The sequence below is a fragment of the Lepisosteus oculatus genome, chromosome 4 (assembly GCF_040954835.1).
Source record: "Lepisosteus oculatus isolate fLepOcu1 chromosome 4, fLepOcu1.hap2, whole genome shotgun sequence".
NCBI lineage: Eukaryota > Metazoa > Chordata > Actinopteri > Semionotiformes > Lepisosteidae > Lepisosteus > Lepisosteus oculatus.
In genome coordinates, this window is record NC_090699.1 from 2,421,414 (window position 1) to 2,444,858 (window position 23,445).

Here is a 23,445-nt window from a genome sequence, read left to right on the forward strand (position 1 = left end):
TGGGACTGCAGCATCGGCATGTTCTACCTGGAGATCTACAATGAGAAGGTACTGAGTGTGTGAGGGTGTGTGTGAGAGCTCAGGGCTCCGAGTGGGACTGCAGCATCGGCATGTCCTACCTGGAGATCTACAACGAGAAGGTACTGAGTGTGTGAGGGGGTGTGAGGGCTCAGGGCTCCGAGTGGGACTGCAGCATCGGCATGTCCTACCTGGAGATCTACAACGAGAAGGTACTGGGTGTGTGAGGGTGTGTGTGTGAGGGTGTGTGTGTGAGGGTGTGTGAGAGAGCTCAGGGCTCTGAGTGGGACTGCAGCATCGGCATGTCTTACCTGGAGATCTACAACGAGAAGGTACTGAGTGTGTGAGGGTGTGTGTGAGAGCTCAGGGCTCCGAGTGGGACTGCAGCATCGGCATGTCCTACCTGGAGATCTACAACGAGAAGGTACTGAGTGTGTGAGGGTGTGTGTGTGAGGGTGTGTGTGAGAGAGCTCAGGGCTCCGAGTGGGACTGCAGCATCGGCATGTCCTACCTGGAGATCTACAACGAGAAGGTACTGAGTGTGTGAGGCTGTGTGTGTGAGGCTGTGTGTGTGAGGCTGTGTGTGTGAGGGTGTGTGTGAGAGAGCTCAGGGCTCCGAGTGGGACTGCAGCATCGGCATGTCCTACCTGGAGATCTACAACGAGAAGGTACTGTGTGTGTGAGGCTGTGTGTGTGAGGCTGTGTGTGTGAGGGTGTGTGTGAGAGAGCTCAGGGCTCTGAGTGGGACTGCAGCATCGGCATGTCCTACCTGGAGATCTACAACGAGAAGGTACTGAGTGTGTGAGGGTGTGTGTGTGTGTGGGTGTGTGAGGGTGTGGGTGTGGGTGTGGGTGTGGGTGTGGGGGTGTGTGAGAGCTCAGGGCTCTGAGTGGGACTGCAGCATCGGCATGTCCTACCTGGAGATCTACAACGAGAAGGTACTGAGTGTGTGAGGGTGTGTGTGAGAGAGCTCAGGGCTCTGAGTGGGACTGCAGCATCGGCATGTCCTACCTGGAGATCTACAACGAGAAGGTACTGAGTGTGTGAGGGTGTGTGAGAGCTCAGGGCTCCGAGTGGGACTGCAGCATCGGCATGTCCTACCTGGAGATCTACAACGAGAAGGTAATGAGTGTGTGAGGGTGTGTGTGAGAGCTCAGGGCTCCGAGTGGGACTGCAGCATCGGCATGTCCTACCTGGAGATCTACAACGAGAAGGTACTGAGTGTGTGAGGGTGTGTGTGAGAGCTCAGGGCTCTGAGTGGGACTGCAGCATCGGCATGTCCTACCTGGAGATCTACAACGAGAAGGTACTGAGTGTGTGAGGGTGTGTGTGAGAGCTCAGGGCTCCGAGTGGGACTGCAGCATCGGCATGTCCTACCTGGAGATCTACAACGAGAAGGTACTGAGTGTGTGAGGGTGTGTGTGAGGGTGTGTGTGAGAGCTCAGGGCTCCGAGTGGGACTGCAGCATCGGCATGTCCTACCTGGAGATCTACAATGAGAAGGTACTGAGTGTGTGAGGGTGTGTGTGAGAGCTCAGGGCTCCGAGTGGGACTGCAGCATCGGCATGTCCTACCTGGAGATCTACAACGAGAAGGTACTGAGTGTGTGAGGGGGTGTGAGGGCTCAGGGCTCCGAGTGGGACTGCAGCATCGGCATGTCCTACCTGGAGATCTACAACGAGAAGGTACTGGGTGTGTGAGGGTGTGTGTGTGAGGGTGTGTGTGTGAGGGTGTGTGAGAGAGCTCAGGGCTCTGAGTGGGACTGCAGCATCGGCATGTCTTACCTGGAGATCTACAACGAGAAGGTACTGAGTGTGTGAGGGTGTGTGTGAGAGCTCAGGGCTCCGAGTGGGACTGCAGCATCGGCATGTCCTACCTGGAGATCTACAACGAGAAGGTACTGAGTGTGTGAGGGTGTGTGTGTGAGGGTGTGTGTGAGAGAGCTCAGGGCTCCGAGTGGGACTGCAGCATCGGCATGTCCTACCTGGAGATCTACAACGAGAAGGTACTGAGTGTGTGAGGCTGTGTGTGTGAGGCTGTGTGTGTGAGGGTGTGTGTGAGAGAGCTCAGGGCTCCGAGTGGGACTGCAGCATCGGCATGTCCTACCTGGAGATCTACAACGAGAAGGTACTGTGTGTGTGAGGCTGTGTGTGTGAGGCTGTGTGTGTGAGGGTGTGTGTGAGAGAGCTCAGGGCTCTGAGTGGGACTGCAGCATCGGCATGTCCTACCTGGAGATCTACAACGAGAAGGTACTGAGTGTGTGAGGGTGTGTGTGTGGGTGTGTGAGGGTGTGTGAGAGCTCAGGGCTCTGAGTGGGACTGCAGCATCGGCATGTCCTACCTGGAGATCTACAATGAGAAGGTACTGAGTGTGTGAGGCTGTGTGTGTGAGGCTGTGTGTGTGAGGCTGTGTGTGTGAGAGCTCAGGGCTCTGAGTGGGACTGCAGCATCGGCATGTCCTACCTGGAGATCTACAACGAGAAGGTACTGAGTGTGTGAGGGTGTGTGAGAGAGCTCAGGGCTCTGAGTGGGACTGCAGCATCGGCATGTCCTACCTGGAGATCTACAACGAGAAGGTACTGAGTGTGTGAGGGTGTGTGTGTGAGGGTGTGTGTGAGAGAGCTCAGGGCTCCGAGTGGGACTGCAGCATCGGCATGTCCTACCTGGAGATCTACAACGAGAAGGTACTGAGTGTGTGAGGGTGTGTGTGAGAGAGCTCAGGGCTCCGAGTGGGACTGCAGCATCGGCATGTCCTACCTGGAGATCTACAACGAGAAGGTACTGAGGGTGTGAGGGTGTGTGTGTGAGGGTGTGTGTGTGAGGCTGTGTGTGTGAGGGTGTGTGAGAGAGCTCAGGGCTCCGAGTGGGACTGCAGCATCGGCATGTCCTACCTGGAGATCTACAACGAGAAGGTACTGAGTGTGTGAGGGTGTGTGTGAGGGTGTGTGTGAGAGCTCAGGGCTCTGAGTGGGACTGCAGCATCGGCATGTCCTACCTGGAGATCTACAACGAGAAGGTACTGAGTGTGTGTGGGTGGGTGTGTGTGTGAGAGCTCAGGGCTCCGAGTGGTACTGCAGCATCGGCATGTCCTACCTGGAGATCTACAATGAGAAGGTACTGAGTGTGTGAGGGGGTGTGTGTGTGAGGGGGTGTGTGTGTGAGGGGGTGTGTGTGAGGGTGTGTGTGTGAGAGCTCAGGGCTCCGAGTGGGACTGCAGCATCGGCATGTCCTACCTGGAGATCTACAACGAGAAGGTACTGAGTGTGTGAGGGTGTGTGTGAGAGCTCAGGGCTCCGAGTGGTACTGCAGCATCGGCATGTCCTACCTGGAGATCTACAACGAGAAGGTACTGAGTGTGTGAGGGTGTGTGTGTGAGGGTGTGTGTGAGAGAGCTCAGGGCTCCGAGTGGGACTGCAGCATCGGCATGTCCTACCTGGAGATCTACAACGAGAAGGTACTGAGTGTGTGAGGGTGTGTGTGAGGGTGTGTGTGAGAGCTCAGGGCTCTGAGTGGGACTGCAGCATCGGCATGTCCTACCTGGAGATCTACAACGAGAAGGTACTGAGTGTGTGAGGGTGTGTGTGAGGGTGTGCTCAGGGACAGGAGACACTCTCCCGGCTCTGTCCTGCCCAGGTGCTGGACCTGCTGGAGCCCCGGGACCAGGACCTGCCGATCCGCGAGGACCGCGAGAGGAACATCGTGATCCCGGGGCTCGCACTGCGCCCGCTGTCCTCCTTCAGCGACTTCGACCGCCTGTTCGTCCCCGCGTCCCTGAAGCGCACCACCGCCTGCACGCGGCTCAACCAGCGCTCCAGCCGGAGTCACGCCGTGCTGCTGGTCAAGGTCTGTCCCCACTGTCTCTGTCCCCACTGTCTCTGTCCCCACTGTCTCTGTCTCTACGAACCCCCCTCTCTCTCTCTCTGTCTGTCTGTCGGGTGTGTCTGTACGAACCCCTCTCTCTCTCTCTGTCTGTCTGTCAGGTGTGTCTGTACGAACCCCCCTCTCTCTCTGTCTGTCTGTCGGGTGTGTCTGTACGAACCCCTCTCTCTCTCTGTCTGTCTGTCAGGTGTGTCTGTACGAACCCCTCTCTCTCTCTGTCTGTCTGTCGGGTGTGTCTGTACGAACCCCTCTCTCTCTCTGTCTGTCTGTCGGGTGTGTCTGTACGAACCCCTCTCTCTCTCTGTCTGTCTGTCAGGTGTGTCTGTACGAACCCCCCTCTCTCTCTGTCTGTCTGTCAGGTGTGTCTGTACGAACCCCTCTCTCTCTCTGTCTGTCTGTCGGGTGTGTCTGTACGAACCCCTCTCTCTCTCTGTCTGTCTGTCAGGTGTGTCTGTACGAACCCCCCTCTCTCTCTCTGTCTGTCTGTCTGTCAGGTGGTGAAGTCCCAGAACGTCGCCCCCTTCAGGCAGCTGACAGGGAAGCTGTACCTGGTGGACCTGGCCGGCTCGGAGGACAACCGGCGCACCGGCAACGCGGGCCTGAGGCTGAAGGAGAGCGGCGCCATCAACCGCTCGCTGTTCACGCTCAGCAAGGTGGTGGACGCGCTGGGCCAGGGGCTGGCCAGGGTGCCCTACCGCGACAGCAAGCTGACCCGCCTGCTGCAGGTTCGACAGGGGTGTGTGGGGTTGTGTAGGGGTGTGTGTGGGGTTGTGTAGGGGGGTGTGAGTGCTCAGCTCCTCAAGGTGGTGGACGCGCTGGGCCAGGGGCTGGCCAGGGTGCCCTACCGCGACAGCAAGCTGACCCGCCTGCTGCAGGTTCGACAGGGGTGTGTGGGGTTGTGTAGGGGTGTGTGTGGGGTTGTGTAGGGGGGTGTGAGTGCTCAGCTCCTCAAGGTGGTGGACGCGCTGGGCCAGGGGCTGGCCAGGGTGCCCTACCGCGACAGCAAGCTGACCCGCCTGCTGCAGGTTCGACAGGGGTGTGTGGGGTTGTGTAGGGGTGTGTGGGGTTGTGTAGGGGGGTGTGAGTGCTCAGCTCCTCAAGGTGGTGGACGCGCTGGGCCAGGGGCTGGCCAGGGTGCCCTACCGCGACAGCAAGCTGACCCGCCTGCTGCAGGTTCGACAGGGGTGTGTGGGGTTGTGTAGGGGTGTGTGTGGGGTTGTGTAGGGGTGTGTGAGTGCTCAGCTCCTCAAGGTGGTGGACGCGCTGGGCCAGGGGCTGGCCAGGGTGCCCTACCGCGACAGCAAGCTGACCCGCCTGCTGCAGGTTCGACAGGGGTGTGTGGGGTTGTGTAGGGGTGTGTGTGGGGTTGTGTAGTGGTGTGTGAGTGCTCAGCTCCTCAAGGTGGTGGACGCGCTGGGCCAGGGGCTGGCCAGGGTGCCCTACCGCGACAGCAAGCTGACCCGCCTGCTGCAGGTTCGACAGGGTTGTGTAGGGGTGTGTGTGGGGTTGTGTAGTGGTGTGTGAGTGCTCAGCTCCTCAAGGTGGTGGACGCGCTGGGCCAGGGGCTGGCCAGGGTGCCCTACCGCGACAGCAAGCTGACCCGCCTGCTGCAGGTTCGACAGGGGTGTGTGGGGTTGTGTAGGGGTGTGTGAGTGCTCAGCTCCTCAAGGTGGTGGACGCGCTGGGCCAGGGGCTGGCCAGGGTGCCCTACCGCGACAGCAAGCTGACCCGCCTGCTGCAGGTTCGACAGGGGTGTGTGGGGTTGTGTAGGGGGGTGTGTGGGGTTGTGTAGGGGGGTGTGAGTGCTCAGCTCCTCAAGGTGGTGGACGCGCTGGGCCAGGGGCTGGCCAGGGTGCCCTACCGCGACAGCAAGCTGACCCGCCTGCTGCAGGTTCGACAGGGGTGTGTGGGGTTGTGTAGGTGTGTGTGGGGTTGTGTAGGGCTGTGTGAGTGCTCAGCTCCTCAAGGTGGTGGACGCGCTGGGCCAGGGGCTGGCCAGGGTGCCCTACCGCGACAGCAAGCTGACCCGCCTGCTGCAGGTTCGACAGGGGTGTGTGGGGTTGTGTAGGGGTGTGTGGGGTTGTGTAGGGGGGTGTGAGTGCTCAGCTCCTCAAGGTGGTGGACGCGCTGGGCCAGGGGCTGGCCAGGGTGCCCTACCGCGACAGCAAGCTGACCCGCCTGCTGCAGGTTCGACAGGGGTGTGTGGGGTTGTGTAGGGGTGTGTGTGGGGTTGTGTAGGGGGGTGTGAGTGCTCAGCTCCTCAAGGTGGTGGACGCGCTGGGCCAGGGGCTGGCCAGGGTGCCCTACCGCGACAGCAAGCTGACCCGCCTGCTGCAGGTTCGACAGGGGTGTGTGGGGTTGTGTAGGGGGGTGTGTGGGGTTGTGTAGGGGGGTGTGAGTGTCTCAGCTCCTCAAGGTGGTGGACGCGCTGGGCCAGGGGCTGGCCAGGGTGCCCTACCGCGACAGCAAGCTGACCCGCCTGCTGCAGGTTCGACAGGGGTGTGTGGGGTTGTGTAGGGGTGTGTGGGGTTGTGTAGGGGTGTGTGAGTGCTCAGCTCCTCAAGGTGGTGGACGCGCTGGGCCAGGGGCTGGCCAGGGTGCCCTACCGCGACAGCAAGCTGACCCGCCTGCTGCAGGTTCGACAGGGGTGTGTGGGGTTGTGTAGGTGTGTGTGGGGTTGTGTAGGGTGTGTGCTGTGCTCTCAGTGTCTCTGTGTGTGCAGGACTCTCTGGTCTGTGGTGTGTGTAGGTGTGTGTAGGGTGTGTGCTGTGCTCTCAGTGTCTCTGTGTGTGCAGGACTCTCTGGTCTGTGGTGTGTGTAGGTGTGTGTAGGGTGTGTGCTGTGCTCTCAGTGTCTCTGTGTGTGCAGGACTCTCTGGTCTGTGGTGTGTGTAGGGTGTGTGCTGTGCTCTCAGTGTCTCAGTGTCTCTGTGTGTGCAGGACTCTCTGGTCTGTGGTGTGTGTAGGTGTGTGTAGGGTGTGTGCTGTGCTCTCAGTGTCTCTGTGTGTGCAGGACTCTCTGGTCTGTGGTGTGTGTAGGTGTGTGTAGGGTGTGTGCTGTGCTCTCAGTGTCTCTGTGTGTGCAGGACTCTCTGGTCTGTGGTGTGTGTAGGGTGTGTGCTGTGCTCTCAGTGTCTCTGTGTGTGCAGGACTCTCTGGTCTGTGGTGTGTGTAGGGTGTGTGCTGTGCTCTCAGTGTCTCTGTGTGTGCAGGACTCTCTGGTCTGTGGTGTGTGTAGGGTGTGTGCTGTGCTCTCAGTGTCTCTGTGTGTGCAGGACTCTCTGGTCTGTGGTGTGTGTAGGGTGTGTGCTGTGCTCTCAGTGTCTCAGTGTCTCTGTGTGTGCAGGACTCTCTGGTCTGTGGTGTGTGTAGGTGTGTGTAGGGTGTGTGCTGTGCTCTCAGTGTCTCTGTGTGTGCAGGACTCTCTGGTCTGTGGTGTGTGTAGGTGTGTGTAGGGTGTGTGCTGTGCTCTCAGTGTCTCTGTGTGTGCAGGACTCTCTGGTCTGTGGTGTGTGTAGGGTGTGTGCTGTGCTCTCAGTGTCTCTGTGTGTGCAGGACTCTCTGGTCTGTGGTGTGTGTAGGGTGTGTGCTGTGCTCTCAGTGTCTCTGTGTGTGCAGGACTCTCTGGTCTGTGGTGTGTGTAGGGTGTGTGCTGTGCTCTCAGTGTCTCTGTGTGTGCAGGACTCTCTGGTCTGTGGTGTGTGTAGGGTGTGTGCTGTGCTCTCAGTGTCTCTGTGTGTGCAGGACTCTCTGGTCTGTGGTGTGTGTAGGGTGTGTGCTGTGCTCTCAGTGTCTCTGTGTGTGCAGGACTCTCTGGTCTGTGGTGTGTGTAGGGTGTGTGCTGTGCTCTCAGTGTCTCTGTGTGTGCAGGACTCTCTGGTCTGTGGTGTGTGTAGGGTGTGTGCTGTGCTCTCAGTGTCTCTGTGTGTGCAGGACTCTCTGGTCTGTGGTGTGTGTAGGGTGTGTGCTGTGCTCTCAGTGTCTCTGTGTGTGCAGGACTCTCTGGTCTGTGGTGTGTGTAGGGTGTGTGCTGTGCTCTCAGTGTCTCTGTGTGTGCAGGACTCTCTGGTCTGTGGTGTGTGTAGGGTGTGTGCTGTGCTCTCAGTGTCTCTGTGTGTGCAGGACTCTCTGGTCTGTGGTGTGTGTAGGGTGTGTGCTGTGCTCTCAGTGTCTCTGTGTGTGCAGGACTCTCTGGTCTGTGGTGTGTGTAGGGTGTGTGCTGTGCTCTCAGTGTCTCTGTGTGTGCAGGACTCTCTGGTCTGTGGTGTGTGTAGGGTGTGTGCTGTGCTCTCAGTGTCTCTGTGTGTGCAGGACTCTCTGGTCTGTGGTGTGTGTAGGGTGTGTGCTGTTCTCTCAGTGTCTCTGTGTGTGCAGGACTCTCTGGTCTGTGGTGTGTGTAGGTGTGTGTAGGGTGTGTGCTGTGCTCTCAGTGTCTCTGTGTGTGCAGGACTCTCTGGTCTGTGGTGTGTGTAGGGTGTGTGTAGGGTGTGTGCTGTGCTCTCAGTGTCTCTGTGTGTGCAGGACTCTCTGGTCTGTGGTGTGTGTAGGGTGTGTGCTGTGCTCTCAGTGTCTCTGTGTGTGCAGGACTCTCTGGTCTGTGGTGTGTGTAGGTGTGTGTAGGGTGTGTGCTGTGCTCTCAGTGTCTCTGTGTGTGCAGGACTCTCTGGTCTGTGGTGTGTGTAGGGTGTGTGCTGTGCTCTCAGTGTCTCTGTGTGTGCAGGACTCTCTGGTCTGTGGTGTGTGTAGGTGTGTGTAGGGTGTGTGCTGTGCTCTCAGTGTCTCTGTGTGTGCAGGACTCCCTGGGGGGCTCCGCTCACTCTGTGATGATCACCAACATCGCGCCCGAGTTCAAGCACTACTACGACACACTGACCGCACTCAACTTCGCCGCCAAGTCCAAGAGCATCGTCAACACGCCCTTCGTCCAGGAGAGCCTGCGGGCGCCGGGTGAGTCTCTACCCCTCCTGCCCCTGTCCTGCCCCTCTGAGTGTGCTTGTGTCCCTCGTCCTGCCCTGTCCCACCCCTCTGAGTGTGCTTGTGTCCCTCGTCCTGCCCTGTCCTGCCCCTCTGAGTGTGCTTGTGTCCCTCGTCCCGCCCTGTCCTGCCCCTCTGAGTGTGCTTGTGTCCCTCGTCCTGCCCTGTCCCACCCCTCTGAGTGTGCTTGTGTCCCTCGTCCTGCCCTGTCCTGCCCCTCTGAGTGTGCTTGTGTCCCTCGTCCTGCCCTGTCCTGCCCCTCTGAGTGTGCTTGTGTCCCTCGTCCTGCCCTGTCCTGCCCCTCTGAGTGCGCTTGTGTCCCTCGTCCCGCCCTGTCCCACCCCTCTGAGTGTGCTTGTGTCCCTCGTCCTGCCCTGTCCTGCCCCTCTGAGTGCGCTTGTGTCCCTCGTCCCCCCCTGTCCTGCCCCTCTGAGTGTGCTTGTGTCCCTCGTCCCCCCCTGTCCTGCCCCTCTGAGTGTGCTTGTGTCCCTCGTCCCCCCCTGTCCCGCCCCTCTGAGTGTGCTTGTGTCCCTCGTCCCGCCCTGTCCTGCCCCTCTGAGTGTCCTTGTGTCCCTTGTCCCGCCCTGTCCTGCCCCTCTGAGTGTGCTTGTGTCCCTCGTCCCGCCCTGTCCCACCCCTCTGAGTGTGCTTGTGTCCCTCGTCCTGCCCTGTCCCGCCCCTCTGAGTGTCCTTGTGTCCCTCGTCCCGCCCTGTCCTGCCCCTCTGAGTGTGCTTGTGTCCCTCGTCCCCCCCTGTCCCGCCCCTCTGAGTGCGCTTGTGTCCCTCGTCCCCCCCTGTCCTGCCCCTCTGAGTGTGCTTGTGTCCCTCGTCCCGCCCTGTCCCACCCCTCTGAGTGTGCTTGTGTCCCTCGTCCTGCCCTGTCCCGCCCCTCTGAGTGTCCTTGTGTCCCTCGTCCCGCCCTGTCCTGCCCCTCTGAGTGTGCTTGTGTCCCTCGTCCCCCCCTGTCCCGCCCCTCTGAGTGCGCTTGTGTCCCTCGTCCCGCCCTGTCCTGCCCCTCTGAGTGTGCTTGTGTCCCTCGTCCTGCCCTGTCCTGCCCCTCTGAGTGTGCTTGTGTCCCTCGTCCCCCCCTGTCCTGCCCCTCTGAGTGTGCTTGTGTCCCTCGTCCCGCCCTGTCCTGCCCCTCTGAGTGTGCTTGTGTCCCTCGTCCCCCCCTGTCCTGCCCCTCTGAGTGTGCTTGTGTCCCTCGTCCCGCCCTGTCCTGCCCCTCTGAGTGTGCTTGTGTCCCTCGTCCTGCCCTGTCCTGCCCCTCTGAGTGTGCTTGTGTCCCTCGTCCTGCCCTGTCCTGCCCCTCTGAGTGTGCTTGTGTCCCTCGTCCTGCCCTGTCCTGCCCCTCTGAGTGTGCTTGTGTCCCTCGTCCTGCCCTGTCCTGCCCCTCTGAGTGTGCTTGTGTCCCTCGTCCTGCCCTGTCCCGCCCCTCTGAGTGTGCTTGTGTCCCTCGTCCCCCCCTGTCCTGCCCCTCTGAGTGTGCTTGTGTCCCTCGTCCCCCCCTGTCCTGGACGCTTGTGTCCCTCGTCCCGCCCTGTCCCGCCCCTCTGAGTGTGCTTGTGTCCCTCGTCCCGCCCTGTCCTGCCCCTCTGAGTGTGCTTGTGTCCCTCGTCCCCCCCTGTCCTGGACGCTTGTGTCCCTCGTCCCGCCCTGTCCTGCCCCTCTGAGTGTGCTTGTGTCCCTCGTCCCGCCCTGTCCTGCCCCTCTGAGTGTGCTTGTGTCCCTCGTCCCGCCCTGTCCCGCCCCTCTGAGTGTGCTTGTGTCCCTCGTCCCGCCCTGTCCTGCCCCTCTGAGTGTGCTTGTGTCCCTCGTCCCCCCCTGTCCTGGACGCTTGTGTCCCTCGTCCCGCCCTGTCCTGCCCCTCTGAGTGTGCTTGTGTCCCTCGTCCCGCCCTGTCCTGGACGCTTGTGTCCCTCGTCCCCCCCTGTCCCGCCCCTCTGAGTGTGCTTGTGTCCCTCGTCCCGCCCTGTCCCACCCCTCTGAGTGTGCTTGTGTCCCTCGTCCCGCCCTGTCCTGCCCCTCTGAGTGTGCTTGTGTCCCTCGTCCCCCCCTGTCCTGCCCCTCTGAGTGTGCTTGTGTCCCTCGTCCCCCCCTGTCCCGCCCCTCTGAGTGCGCTTGTGTCCCTCGTCCTGCCCCTGTCCTGCCCCTCTGAGTGTGCTTGTGTCCCTCGTCCCCCCCTGTCCTGCCCCTCTGAGTGTCCTTGTGTCCCTCGTCCCCCCCTGTCCCGCCCCTCTGAGTGCGCTTGTGTCCCTCGTCCTGCCCTGTCCTGCCCCTCTGAGTGTGCTTGTGTCCCTCGTCCTGCCCTGTCCCGCCCCTCTGAGTGTGCTTGTGTCCCTCGTCCTGCCCCTCTGAGTGTGCTTGTGTCCCTCGTCCCCCCCTGTCCTGCCCCTCTGAGTGTGCTTGTGTCCCTCGTCCTGCCCTGTCCTGCCCCTCTGAGTGTGCTTGTGTCCCTCGTCCCGCCCTGTCCCACCCCTCTGAGTGTGCTTGTGTCCCTCGTCCCGCCCTGTCCTGCTCCTCTGAGTGTGCTTGTGTCCCTCGTCCTGCCCCTCTGAGTGCGCTTGTGTCCCTCGTCCCGCCCTGTCCTGCCCCTCTGAGTGCGCTTGTGTCCCTCGTCCCGCCCTGTCCTGCCCCTCTGAGTGTGCTTGTGTCCCTCGTCCTGCCCTGTCCTGCCCCTCTGAGTGTGCTTGTGTCCCTCGTCCCCCCCTGTCCCGCCCCTCTGAGTGTGCTTGTGTCCCTCGTCCCGCCCTGTCCTGCCCCTCTGAGTGCGCTTGTGTCCCTCGTCCCCCCCTGTCCCGCCCCTCTGAGTGCGCTTGTGTCCCTCGTCCTGCCCTGTCCTGCCCCTCTGAGTGTGCTTGTGTCCCTCGTCCCGCCCTGTCCTGCCCCTCTGAGTGTGCTTGTGTCCCTCGTCCCGCCCTGTCCCACCCCTCTGAGTGTGCTTGTGTCCCTCGTCCCGCCCTGTCCCACCCCTCTGAGTGTGCTTGTGTCCCTCGTCCTGCCCCTCTGAGTGTGCTTGTGTCCCTCGTCCCCCCCTGTCCTGGACGCTTGTGTCCCTCGTCCCGCCCTGTCCTGCCCCTCTGAGTGTGCTTGTGTCCCTCGTCCTGCCCCTCTGAGTGTCCTTGTGTCCCTCGTCCCCCCCTGTCCTGCCCCTCTGAGTGTGCTTGTGTCCCTCGTCCCGCCCTGTCCCGCCCCTCTGAGTGTGCTTGTGTCCCTCGTCCCCCCCTGTCCTGGACGCTTGTGTCCCTCGTCCTGCCCTGTCCTGCCCCTCTGAGTGTGCTTGTGTCCCTCGTCCCGCCCTGTCCTGCCCCTCTGAGTGTGCTTGTGTCCCTCGTCCCCCCCTGTCCCACCCCTCTGAGTGTGCTTGTGTCCCTCGTCCTGCCCTGTCCTGGACGCTTGTGTCCCTCGTCCCCCCCTGTCCCGCCCCTCTGAGTGTGCTTGTGTCCCTCGTCCCGCCCTGTCCTGCCCCTCTGAGTGCGCTTGTGTCCCTCGTCCCGCCCTGTCCTGCCCCTCTGAGTGTGCTTGTGTCCCTCGTCCCGCCCTGTCCTGGACGCTTGTGTCCCTCGTCCCGCCCTGTCCCACCCCTCTGAGTGTGCTTGTGTCCCTCGTCCTGCCCCTGTCCTGCCCCTCTGAGTGTGCTTGTGTCCCTCGTCCCCCCCTGTCCTGCCCCTCTGAGTGCGCTTGTGTCCCTCGTCCCGCCCTGTCCCACCCCTCTGAGTGTGCTTGTGTCCCTCGTCCTGCCCTGTCCTGCCCCTCTGAGTGTCCTTGTGTCCCTCGTCCCCCCCTGTCCTGCCCCTCTGAGTGTGCTTGTGTCCCTCGTCCCCCCCTGTCCTGCCCCTCTGAGTGTGCTTGTGTCCCTCGTCCCCCCCTGTCCTGCCCCTCTGAGTGTGCTTGTGTCCCTCGTCCCCCCCTGTCCTGCCCCTCTGAGTGCGCTTGTGTCCCTCGTCCCCCCCTGTCCTGCCCCTCTGAGTGTGCTTGTGTCCCTCGTCCCGCCCTGTCCCGCCCCTCTGAGTGTGCTTGTGTCCCTCGTCCCGCCCTGTCCTGCCCCTCTGAGTGTGCTTGTGTCCCTCGTCCCGCCCTGTCCTGCCCCTCTGAGTGTGCTTGTGTCCCTCGTCCCCCCCTGTCCTGCCCCTCTGAGTGTGCTTGTGTCCCTCGTCCCCCCCTGTCCTGCCCCTCTGAGTGCGCTTGTGTCCCTCGTCCCCCCCTGTCCTGCCCCTCTGAGTGTGCTTGTGTCCCTCGTCCCGCCCTGTCCCGCCCCTCTGAGTGTGCTTGTGTCCCTCGTCCCCCCCTGTCCTGGACGCTTGTGTCCCTTGTCCCGCCCTGTCCTGCCCCTCTGAGTGTCCTTGTGTCCCTCGTCCCGCCCTGTCCTGCCCCTCTGAGTGTGCTTGTGTCCCTCGTCCCGCCCTGTCCTGCCCCTCTGAGTGTGCTTGTGTCCCTCGTCCCCCCCTGTCCTGCCCCTCTGAGTGTCCTTGTGTCCCTCGTCCCGCCCTGTCCTGCCCCTCTGAGTGTGCTTGTGTCCCTCGTCCCGCCCTGTCCCACCCCTCTGAGTGTGCTTGTGTCCCTCGTCCCGCCCTGTCCTGCCCCTCTGAGTGTGCTTGTGTCCCTCGTCCCCCCCTGTCCTGCCCCTCTGAGTGTGCTTGTGTCCCTCGTCCCGCCCTGTCCTGCCCCTCTGAGTGCGCTTGTGTCCCTCGTCCCGCCCTGTCCTGCCCCTCTGAGTGTGCTTGTGTCCCTTGTCCCGCCCTGTCCCACCCCTCTGAGTGTGCTTGTGTCCCTCGTCCCGCCCTGTCCCGCCCCTCTGAGTGTGCTTGTGTCCCTCGTCCCGCCCTGTCCTGCCCCTCTGAGTGTGCTTGTGTCCCTCGTCCTGCCCTGTCCCACCCCTCTGAGTGTGCTTGTGTCCCTCGTCCTGCCCTGTCCTGCCCCTCTGAGTGTGCTTGTGTCCCTCGTCCTGCCCTGTCCTGCCCCTCTGAGTGCGCTTGTGTCCCTCGTCCCGCCCTGTCCTGCCCCTCTGAGTGTGCTTGTGTCCCTCGTCCTGCCCCTCTGAGTGCGCTTGTGTCCCTCGTCCCCCCCTGTCCTGCCCCTCTGAGTGCGCTTGTGTCCCTCGTCCCCCCCTGTCCTGCCCCTCTGAGTGTGCTTGTGTCCCTCGTCCCGCCCTGTCCCGCCCCTCTGAGTGTGCTTGTGTCCCTCGTCCTGCCCTGTCCTGCCCCTCTGAGTGTGCTTGTGTCCCTCGTCCTGCCCTGTCCTGCCCCTCTGAGTGTGCTTGTGTCCCTCGTCCCCCCCTGTCCTGGACGCTTGTGTCCCTCGTCCCGCCCTGTCCCGCCCCTCTGAGTGTGCTTGTGTCCCTCGTCCCCCCCTGTCCTGGACGCTTGTGTCCCTCGTCCTGCCCTGTCCTGCCCCTCTGAGTGTGCTTGTGTCCCTCGTCCTGCCCCTCTGAGTGTGCTTGTGTCCCTCGTCCCCCCCTGTCCTGGACGCTTGTGTCCCTCGTCCCCCCCTGTCCTGCCCCTCTGAGTGTGCTTGTGTCCCTCGTCCCGCCCTGTCCTGCCCCTCTGAGTGTGCTTGTGTCCCTCGTCCCGCCCTGTCCCGCCCCTCTGAGTGTGCTTGTGTCCCTCGTCCCGCCCTGTCCTGCCCCTCTGAGTGTGCTTGTGTCCCTCGTCCTGCCCTGTCCTGGACGCTTGTGTCCCTCGTCCCGCCCTGTCCTGCCCCTCTGAGTGTGCTTGTGTCCCTCGTCCCGCCCTGTCCCGCCCCTCTGAGTGTGCTTGTGTCCCTCGTCCTGCCCTGTCCCACCCCTCTGAGTGTGCTTGTGTCCCTCGTCCCGCCCTGTCCTGGACGCTTGTGTCCCTCGTCCTGCCCTGTCCCGCCCCTCTGAGTGTCCTTGTGTCCCTCGTCCCGCCCTGTCCTGCCCCTCTGAGTGTGCTTGTGTCCCTCGTCCCCCCCTGTCCCACCCCTCTGAGTGTGCTTGTGTCCCTCGTCCCGCCCTGTCCTGGACGCTTGTGTCCCTCGTCCCGCCCTGTCCTGCCCCTCTGAGTGTGCTTGTGTCCCTCGTCCCGCCCTGTCCTGCCCCTCTGAGTGCGCTTGTGTCCCTCGTCCCGCCCTGTCCCACCCCTCTGAGTGTGCTTGTGTCCCTCGTCCCGCCCTGTCCTGGACGCTTGTGTCCCTCGTCCCGCCCTGTCCTGCCCCTCTGAGTGTGCTTGTGTCCCTCGTCCCGCCCTGTCCCGCCCCTCTGAGTGTGCTTGTGTCCCTCGTCCCCCCCTGTCCTGCCCCTCTGAGTGTGCTTGTGTCCCTCGTCCCCCCCTGTCCTGGACGCTTGTGTCCCTCGTCCCGCCCTGTCCTGCCCCTCTGAGTGTGCTTGTGTCCCTCGTCCCCCCCTGTCCCACCCCTCTGAGTGTGCTTGTGTCCCTCGTCCCCCCCTGTCCTGCCCCTCTGAGTGTGCTTGTGTCCCTCGTCCCCCCCTGTCCTGCCCCTCTGAGTGTGCTTGTGTCCCTCGTCCTGCCCTGTCCTGCCCCTCTGAGTGTGCTTGTGTCCCTCGTCCCCCCCTGTCCTGCCCCTCTGAGTGTGCTTGTGTCCCTCGTCCCCCCCTGTCCTGGACGCTTGTGTCCCTCGTCCTGCCCTGTCCTGCCCCTCTGAGTGTGCTTGTGTCCCTTGTCCCGCCCTGTCCTGCCCCTCTGAGTGTCCTTGTGTCCCTTGTCCCGCCCTGTCCTGCCCCTCTGAGTGTGCTTGTGTCCCTCGTCCTGCCCTGTCCTGCCCCTCTGAGTGTGCTTGTGTCCCTCGTCCCCCCCTGTCCCACCCCTCTGAGTGTGCTTGTGTCCCTCGTCCCGCCCTGTCCTGGACGCTTGTGTCCCTCGTCCCGCCCTGTCCTGCCCCTCTGAGTGTGCTTGTGTCCCTCGTCCTGCCCTGTCCTGGACGCTTGTGTCCCTTAGTCCCGCCCTGTCCCGCCCCTCTGAGTGCGCTTGTGTCCCTCGTCCTGCCCTGTCCTGCCCCTCTGAGTGTGCTTGTGTCCCTCGTCCCGCCCTGTCCTGCCCCTCTGAGTGTGCTTGTGTCCCTCGTCCCCCCCTGTCCTGCCCCTCTGAGTGTGCTTGTGTCCCTTGTCCCGCCCTGTCCCACCCCTCTGAGTGTGCTTGTGTCCCTCGTCCCGCCCTGTCCCACCCCTCTGAGTGTGCTTGTGTCCCTCGTCCCGCCCTGTCCTGCCCCTCTGAGTGAGCTTGTGTCCCTCGTCCCGCCCTGTCCCACCCCTCTGAGTGCGCTTGTGTCCCTCGTCCCCCCCTGTCCTGGACGCTTGTGTCCCTCGTCCCGCCCTGTCCTGCCCCTCTGAGTGCGCTTGTGTCCCTCGTCCCCCCCTGTCCTGGACGCTTGTGTCCCTCGTCCCGCCCTGTCCTGCCCCTCTGAGTGCGCTTGTGTCCCTCGTCCTGCCCCTGTCCTGCCCCTCTGAGTGTGCTTGTGTCCCTCGTCCCGCCCTGTCCCACCCCTCTGAGTGTGCTTGTGTCCCTCGTCCCCCCCTGTCCCGCCCCTCTGAGTGCGCTTGTGTCCCTCGTCCTGCCCTGTCCCGCCCCTCTGAGTGCGCTTGTGTCCCTCGTCCTGCCCTGTCCCACCCCTCTGAGTGTGCTTGTGTCCCTCGTCCTGCCCTGTCCTGCCCCTCTGAGTGTGCTTGTGTCCCTCGTCCTGCCCTGTCCCGCCCCTCTGAGTGTGCTTGTGTCCCTCGTCCTGCCCTGTCCCGCCCCTCTGAGTGTGCTTGTGTCCCTCGTCCTGCCCTGTCCTGCCCCTCTGAGTGCGCTTGTGTCCCTCGTCCTGCCCTGTCCCACCCCTCTGAGTGTGCTTGTGTCCCTCGTCCTGCCCTGTCCTGCCCCTCTGAGTGTGCTTGTGTCCCTCGTCCTGCCCTGTCCTGCCCCTCTGAGTGTGCTTGTGTCCCTCGTCCCGCCCTGTCCTGCCCCTCTGAGTGTGCTTGTGTCCCTCGTCCTGCCCTGTCCCGCCCCTCTGAGTGTGCTTGTGTCCCTCGTCCCGCCCTGTCCTGCCCCTCTGAGTGTGCTTGTGTCCCTCGTCCTGCCCTGTCCTGCCCCTCTGAGTGTGCTTGTGTCCCTCGTCCCGCCCTGTCCTGCCCCTCTGAGTGTGCTTGTGTCCCTCGTCCCGCCCTGTCCTGCCCCTCTGAGTGTGCTTGTGTCCCTCGTCCCCCCCTGTCCCGCCCCTCTGAGTGCGCTTGTGTCCCTCGTCCCGCCCTGTCCTGCCCCTCTGAGTGTGCTTGTGTCCCTCGTCCCCCCCTGTCCCACCCCTCTGAGTGTGCTTGTGTCCCTCGTCCCCCCCTGTCCTGCCCCTCTGAGTGTGCTTGTGTCCCTCGTCCTGCCCCTCTGAGTGTGCTTGTGTCCCTCGTCCCCCCCTGTCCTGCCCCTCTGAGTGTGCTTGTGTCCCTCGTCCCGCCCTGTCCTGCCCCTCTGAGTGTGCTTGTGTCCCTCGTCCCCCCCTGTCCTGCCCCTCTGAGTGTGCTTGTGTCCCTCGTCCTGCCCCTCTGAGTGCGCTTGTGTCCCTCGTCCCCCCCTGTCCTGCCCCTCTGAGTGTGCTTGTGTCCCTCGTCCCCCCCTGTCCTGCCCCTCTGAGTGTGCTTGTGTCCCTCGTCCCGCCCTGTCCCACCCCTCTGAGTGTGCTTGTGTCCCTCGTCCTGCCCTGTCCTGCCCCTCTGAGTGTGCTTGTGTCCCTCGTCCCGCCCTGTCCTGCCCCTCTGAGTGTGCTTGTGTCCCTCGTCCCGCCCTGTCCCACCCCTCTGAGTGTGCTTGTGTCCCTCGTCCCGCCCTGTCCTGCCCCTCTGAGTGTGCTTGTGTCCCTCGTCCTGCCCTGTCCTGCCCCTCTGAGTGTGCTTGTGTCCCTCGTCCCCCCCTGTCCTGCCCCTCTGAGTGTGCTTGTGTCCCTCGTCCCGCCCTGTCCCACCCCTCTGAGTGTGCTTGTGTCCCTCGTCCTGCCCTGTCCTGCCCCTCTGAGTGTGCTTGTGTCCCTCGTCCCGCCCTGTCCTGCCCCTCTGAGTGTGCTTGTGTCCCTCGTCCTGCCCTGTCCTGCCCCTCTGAGTGTGCTTGTGTCCCTCGTCCCCCCCTGTCCTGCCCCTCTGAGTGTGCTTGTGTCCCTCGTCCTGCCCCTCTGAGTGTCCTTGTGTCCCTCGTCCCGCCCTGTCCCACCCCTCTGAGTGTGCTTGTGTCCCTCGTCCCGCCCTGTCCTGCCCCTCTGAGTGTGCTTGTGTCCCTCGTCCTGCCCCTCTGAGTGTCCTTGTGTCCCTCGTCCCCCCCTGTCCTGCCCCTCTGAGTGTGCTTGTGTCCCTCGTCCCGCCCTGTCCCGCCCCTCTGAGTGTGCTTGTGTCCCTCGTCCCCCCCTGTCCTGGACGCTTGTGTCCCTCGTCCTGCCCTGTCCTGCCCCTCTGAGTGTGCTTGTGTCCCTCGTCCCGCCCTGTCCCGCCCCTCTGAGTGTGCTTGTGTCCCTCGTCCTGCCCTGTCCTGGACGCTTGTGTCCCTCGTCCCCCCCTGTCCCGCCCCTCTGAGTGTGCTTGTGTCCCTCGTCCCGCCCTGTCCTGCCCCTCTGAGTGCGCTTGTGTCCCTCGTCCCGCCCTGTCCCGCCCCTCTGAGTGTGCTTGTGTCCCTCGTCCCCCCCTGTCCTGCCCCTCTGAGTGTGCTTGTGTCCCTCGTCCCGCCCTGTCCTGGACGCTTGTGTCCCTCGTCCTGCCCTGTCCTGCCCCTCTGAGTGTGCTTGTGTCCCTCGTCCCGCCCTGTCCTGCCCCTCTGAGTGTGCTTGTGTCCCTCGTCCCGCCCTGTCCCACCCCTCTGAGTGTGCTTGTGTCCCTCGTCCTGCCCTGTCCTGCCCCTCTGAGTGTCCTTGTGTCCCTCGTCCCCCCCTGTCCTGCCCCTCTGAGTGTGCTTGTGTCCCTCGTCCCGCCCTGTCCTGCCCCTCTGAGTGTGCTTGTGTCCCTCGTCCCGCCCTGTCCTGCCCCTCTGAGTGTGCTTGTGTCCCTCGTCCCCCCCTGTCCTGCCCCTCTGAGTGTGCTTGTGTCCCTCGTCCCCCCCTGTCCTGCCCCTCTGAGTGCGCTTGTGTCCCTCGTCCCCCCCTGTCCTGCCCCTCTGAGTGTGCTTGTGTCCCTCGTCCCGCCCTGTCCCGCCCCTCTGAGTGTGCTTGTGTCCCTCGTCCCCCCCTGTCCCGCCCCTCTGAGTGTGCTTGTGTCCCTCGTCCTGCCCTGTCCTGCCCCTCTGAGTGTGCTTGTGTCCCTCGTCCCCCCCTGTCCTGCCCCTCTGAGTGTGCTTGTGTCCCTCGTCCTGCCCTGTCCTGCCCCTCTGAGTGCGCTTGTGTCCCTCGTCCCCCCCTGTCCTGCCCCTCTGAGTGTGCTTGTGTCCCTCGTCCCGCCCTGTCCCGCCCCTCTGAGTGTGCTTGTGTCCCTCGTCCCCCCCTGTCCTGGACGCTTGTGTCCCTTGTCCCGCCCTGTCCTGCCCCTCTGAGTGTCCTTGTGTCCCTCGTCCCGCCCTGTCCTGCCCCTCTGAGTGTGCTTGTGTCCCTCGTCCCGCCCTGTCCTGCCCCTCTGAGTGTGCTTGTGTCCCTCGTCCCCCCCTGTCCTGCCCCTCTGAGTGTCCTTGTGTCCCTCGTCCCGCCCTGTCCTGCCCCTCTGAGTGTGCTTGTGTCCCTCGTCCCGCCCTGTCCCACCCCTCTGAGTGTGCTTGTGTCCCTCGTCCCGCCCTGTCCTGCCCCTCTGAGTGTGCTTGTGTCCCTCGTCCCCCCCTGTCCTGCCCCTCTGAGTGTGCTTGTGTCCCTCGTCCCGCCCTGTCCTGCCCCTCTGAGTGTGCTTGTGTCCCTCGTCCTGCCCTGTCCTGCCCCTCTGAGTGTGCTTGTGTCCCTCGTCCTGCCCTGTCCTGCCCCTCTGAGTGCGCTTGTGTCCCTCGTCCCGCCCTGTCCTGCCCCTCTGAGTGTGCTTGTGTCCCTCGTCCTGCCCCTCTGAGTGCGCTTGTGTCCCTCGTCCCCCCCTGTCCTGCCCCTCTGAGTGCGCTTGTGTCCCTCGTCCCCCCCTGTCCTGCCCCTCTGAGTGTGCTTGTGTCCCTCGTCCCGCCCTGTCCCGCCCCTCTGAGTGTGCTTGTGTCCCTCGTCCTGCCCTGTCCTGCCCCTCTGAGTGTGCTTGTGTCCCTCGTCCTGCCCTGTCCTGCCCCTCTGAGTGTGCTTGTGTCCCTCGTCCCCCCCTGTCCTGGACGCTTGTGTCCCTCGTCCCGCCCTGTCCCGCCCCTCTGAGTGCGCTTGTGTCCCTCGTCCCCCCCTGTCCTGGACGCTTGTGTCCCTCGTCCTGCCCTGTCCTGCCCCTCTGAGTGTGCTTGTGTCCCTCGTCCTGCCCTGTCCTGCCCCTCTGAGTGTGCTTGTGTCCCTCGTCCTGCCCCTCTGAGTGTGCTTGTGTCCCTCGTCCCCCCCTGTCCTGGACGCTTGTGTCCCTCGTCCCCCCCTGTCCTGCCCCTCTGAGTGTGCTTGTGTCCCTCGTCCCGCCCTGTCCTGCCCCTCTGAGTGTGCTTGTGTCCCTCGTCCCCCCCTGTCCTGGACGCTTGTGTCCCTTGTCCCGCCCTGTCCTGCCCCTCTGAGTGTCCTTGTGTCCCTCGTCCCGCCCTGTCCTGCCCCTCTGAGTGTGCTTGTGTCCCTCGTCCCGCCCTGTCCTGCCCCTCTGAGTGTGCTTGTGTCCCTCGTCCCCCCCTGTCCTGCCCCTCTGAGTGTCCTTGTGTCCCTCGTCCCGCCCTGTCCTGCCCCTCTGAGTGTGCTTGTGTCCCTCGTCCCGCCCTGTCCCGCCCCTCTGAGTGTGCTTGTGTCCCTCGTCCTGCCCCTCTGAGTGTGCTTGTGTCCCTCGTCCCCCCCTGTCCTGGACGCTTGTGTCCCTCGTCCCCCCCTGTCCTGCCCCTCTGAGTGTGCTTGTGTCCCTCGTCCCGCCCTGTCCTGGACGCTTGTGTCCCTCGTCCCGCCCTGTCCTGCCCCTCTGAGTGTGCTTGTGTCCCTCGTCCCGCCCTGTCCTGCCCCTCTGAGTGCGCTTGTGTCCCTCGTCCCGCCCTGTCCCGCCCCTCTGAGTGTGCTTGTGTCCCTCGTCCCGCCCTGTCCTGCCCCTCTGAGTGTGCTTGTGTCCCTCGTCCCCCCCTGTCCTGCCCCTCTGAGTGTGCTTGTGTCCCTCGTCCCGCCCTGTCCTGGACGCTTGTGTCCCTCGTCCCGCCCTGTCCTGCCCCTCTGAGTGTGCTTGTGTCCCTCGTCCCGCCCTGTCCCACCCCTCTGAGTGTGCTTGTGTCCCTCGTCCCCCCCTGTCCTGCCCCTCTGAGTGTGCTTGTGTCCCTCGTCCCCCCCTGTCCTGCCCCTCTGAGTGTGCTTGTGTCCCTCGTCCCCCCCTGTCCTGCCCCTCTGAGTGTGCTTGTGTCCCTCGTCCTGCCCTGTCCTGCCCCTCTGAGTGTGCTTGTGTCCCTCGTCCCCCCCTGTCCTGCCCCTCTGAGTGTGCTTGTGTCCCTCGTCCCCCCCTGTCCTGGACGCTTGTGTCCCTCGTCCCGCCCTGTCCTGCCCCTCTGAGTGTGCTTGTGTCCCTCGTCCCCCCCTGTCCCACCCCTCTGAGTGTGCTTGTGTCCCTCGTCCCCCCCTGTCCTGCCCCTCTGAGTGTGCTTGTGTCCCTCGTCCCCCCCTGTCCTGCCCCTCTGAGTGTGCTTGTGTCCCTCGTCCTGCCCTGTCCTGCCCCTCTGAGTGTGCTTGTGTCCCTCGTCCCCCCCTGTCCTGCCCCTCTGAGTGTGCTTGTGTCCCTCGTCCCCCCCTGTCCTGCCCCTCTGAGTGTGCTTGTGTCCCTCGTCCCCCCCTGTCCTGGACGCTTGTGTCCCTCGTCCTGCCCTGTCCTGCCCCTCTGAGTGTGCTTGTGTCCCTTGTCCCGCCCTGTCCTGCCCCTCTGAGTGTCCTTGTGTCCCTTGTCCCGCCCTGTCCTGCCCCTCTGAGTGTGCTTGTGTCCCTCGTCCTGCCCTGTCCTGCCCCTCTGAGTGTGCTTGTGTCCCTCGTCCCCCCCTGTCCCACCCCTCTGAGTGTGCTTGTGTCCCTCGTCCCGCCCTGTCCTGGACGCTTGTGTCCCTTAGTCCCGCCCTGTCCCGCCCCTCTGAGTGCGCTTGTGTCCCTCGTCCTGCCCTGTCCTGCCCCTCTGAGTGTGCTTGTGTCCCTCGTCCCGCCCTGTCCTGCCCCTCTGAGTGTGCTTGTGTCCCTCGTCCCCCCCTGTCCTGCCCCTCTGAGTGTGCTTGTGTCCCTTGTCCCGCCCTGTCCCACCCCTCTGAGTGAGCTTGTGTCCCTCGTCCCGCCCTGTCCCACCCCTCTGAGTGCGCTTGTGTCCCTCGTCCCCCCCTGTCCTGGACGCTTGTGTCCCTCGTCCCGCCCTGTCCTGCCCCTCTGAGTGTGCTTGTGTCCCTCGTCCCGCCCTGTCCCCCCCTGTCCCGCCCCTCTGAGTGTGCTTGTGTCCCTCGTCCCCCCCTGTCCTGCCCCTCTGAGTGTGCTTGTGTCCCTCGTCCCGCCCTGTCCCGCCCCTCTGAGTGTGCTTGTGTCCCTCGTCCCGCCCTGTCCTGCCCCTCTGAGTGTGCTTGTGTCCCTCGTCCTGCCCTGTCCCGCCCCTCTGAGTGTGCTTGTGTCCCTCGTCCTGCCCTGTCCCGCCCCTCTGAGTGTGCTTGTGTCCCTCGTCCCGCCCTGTCCTGCCCCTCTGAGTGTGCTTGTGTCCCTCGTCCCGCCCTGTCCCGCCCCTCTGAGTGTGCTTGTGTCCCTTGTCCCGCCCTGTCCCGCCCCTCTGAGTGTGCTGTCTCACTGTGGCTGCTCCGCAGAGCCGCTGATGAAGAGGCCGCGTGACGAGCAGGGGGCTGGAGGTAGTGCACAGCCCCAGAAGAAGAGACCCAAGGAGGGGCAGCGACAGAGCCAGGACCAGGGGCCGAGCCCACAGCCGGCACAGAGGTACGGGTGTCTGTGTTCGCCTGTCTGTCCCCAGACACAGAGGTACCGCTGTCCCCGGTGTGTAATAGACTCACCCCTCTCTCTCTCAGAGCTGTCTCAGCAGGCTGTGATAGACTCACCCCTCTCTCTCTCTCTCTCAGAGCTGTCTCAGCAGGCTGTGATAGACTCACCCCTCTCTCTCTCTCTCAGAGCTGTCTCAGCAGGCTGTGATAGACTCACCCCTCTCTCTCTCAGAGCTGTCTCAGCAGGCTGTGATAGACTCACCCCTCTCTCTCTCTCTCTCAGAGCTGTCTCAGCAGGCTGTGATAGACTCACCTCTCTCTCTCTCTCTCAGAGCTGTCTCAGCAGGCTGTGATAGACTCACCCCTCTCTCTCTCTCTCTCTCAGAGCTGTCTCAGCAGGCTGTGATAGACTCACCCCTCTCTCTCTCTCTCAGAGCTGTCTCAGCAGGCTGTGATAGACTCACCCCTCTCTCTCTCTCAGAGCTGTCTCAGCAGGCTGTGATAGACTCACCCCTCTCTCTCTCTCTCTCTCAGAGCTGTCTCAGCAGGCTGTGATAGACTCACCCCTCTCTCTCTCTCTCTCAGAGCTGTCTCAGCAGGCTGTGATAGACTCACCCCTCTCTCTCTCTCTCTCAGAGCTGTCTCAGCAGGC

At 63.5% G+C, this 23,445-nt stretch overlaps 1 protein-coding gene across 1 annotated transcript in view; it reads left to right on the forward strand.

The window, feature by feature from the left end:
- kif22 (kinesin family member 22) overlaps window positions 1-23,445 on the forward strand; it is a 51,749-nt gene that overhangs the window by 9,944 nt on the left and 18,360 nt on the right. The window contains exons 5-8 of the mRNA XM_069188390.1: window positions 3,650-3,859; window positions 4,390-4,620; window positions 8,688-8,841; window positions 22,665-22,791. Coding sequence (XP_069044491.1) covers window positions 3,650-3,859; window positions 4,390-4,620; window positions 8,688-8,841; window positions 22,665-22,791 — 722 coding nt within the window. The remainder of the gene's footprint in view (window positions 1-3,649; window positions 3,860-4,389; window positions 4,621-8,687; window positions 8,842-22,664; window positions 22,792-23,445) is intronic.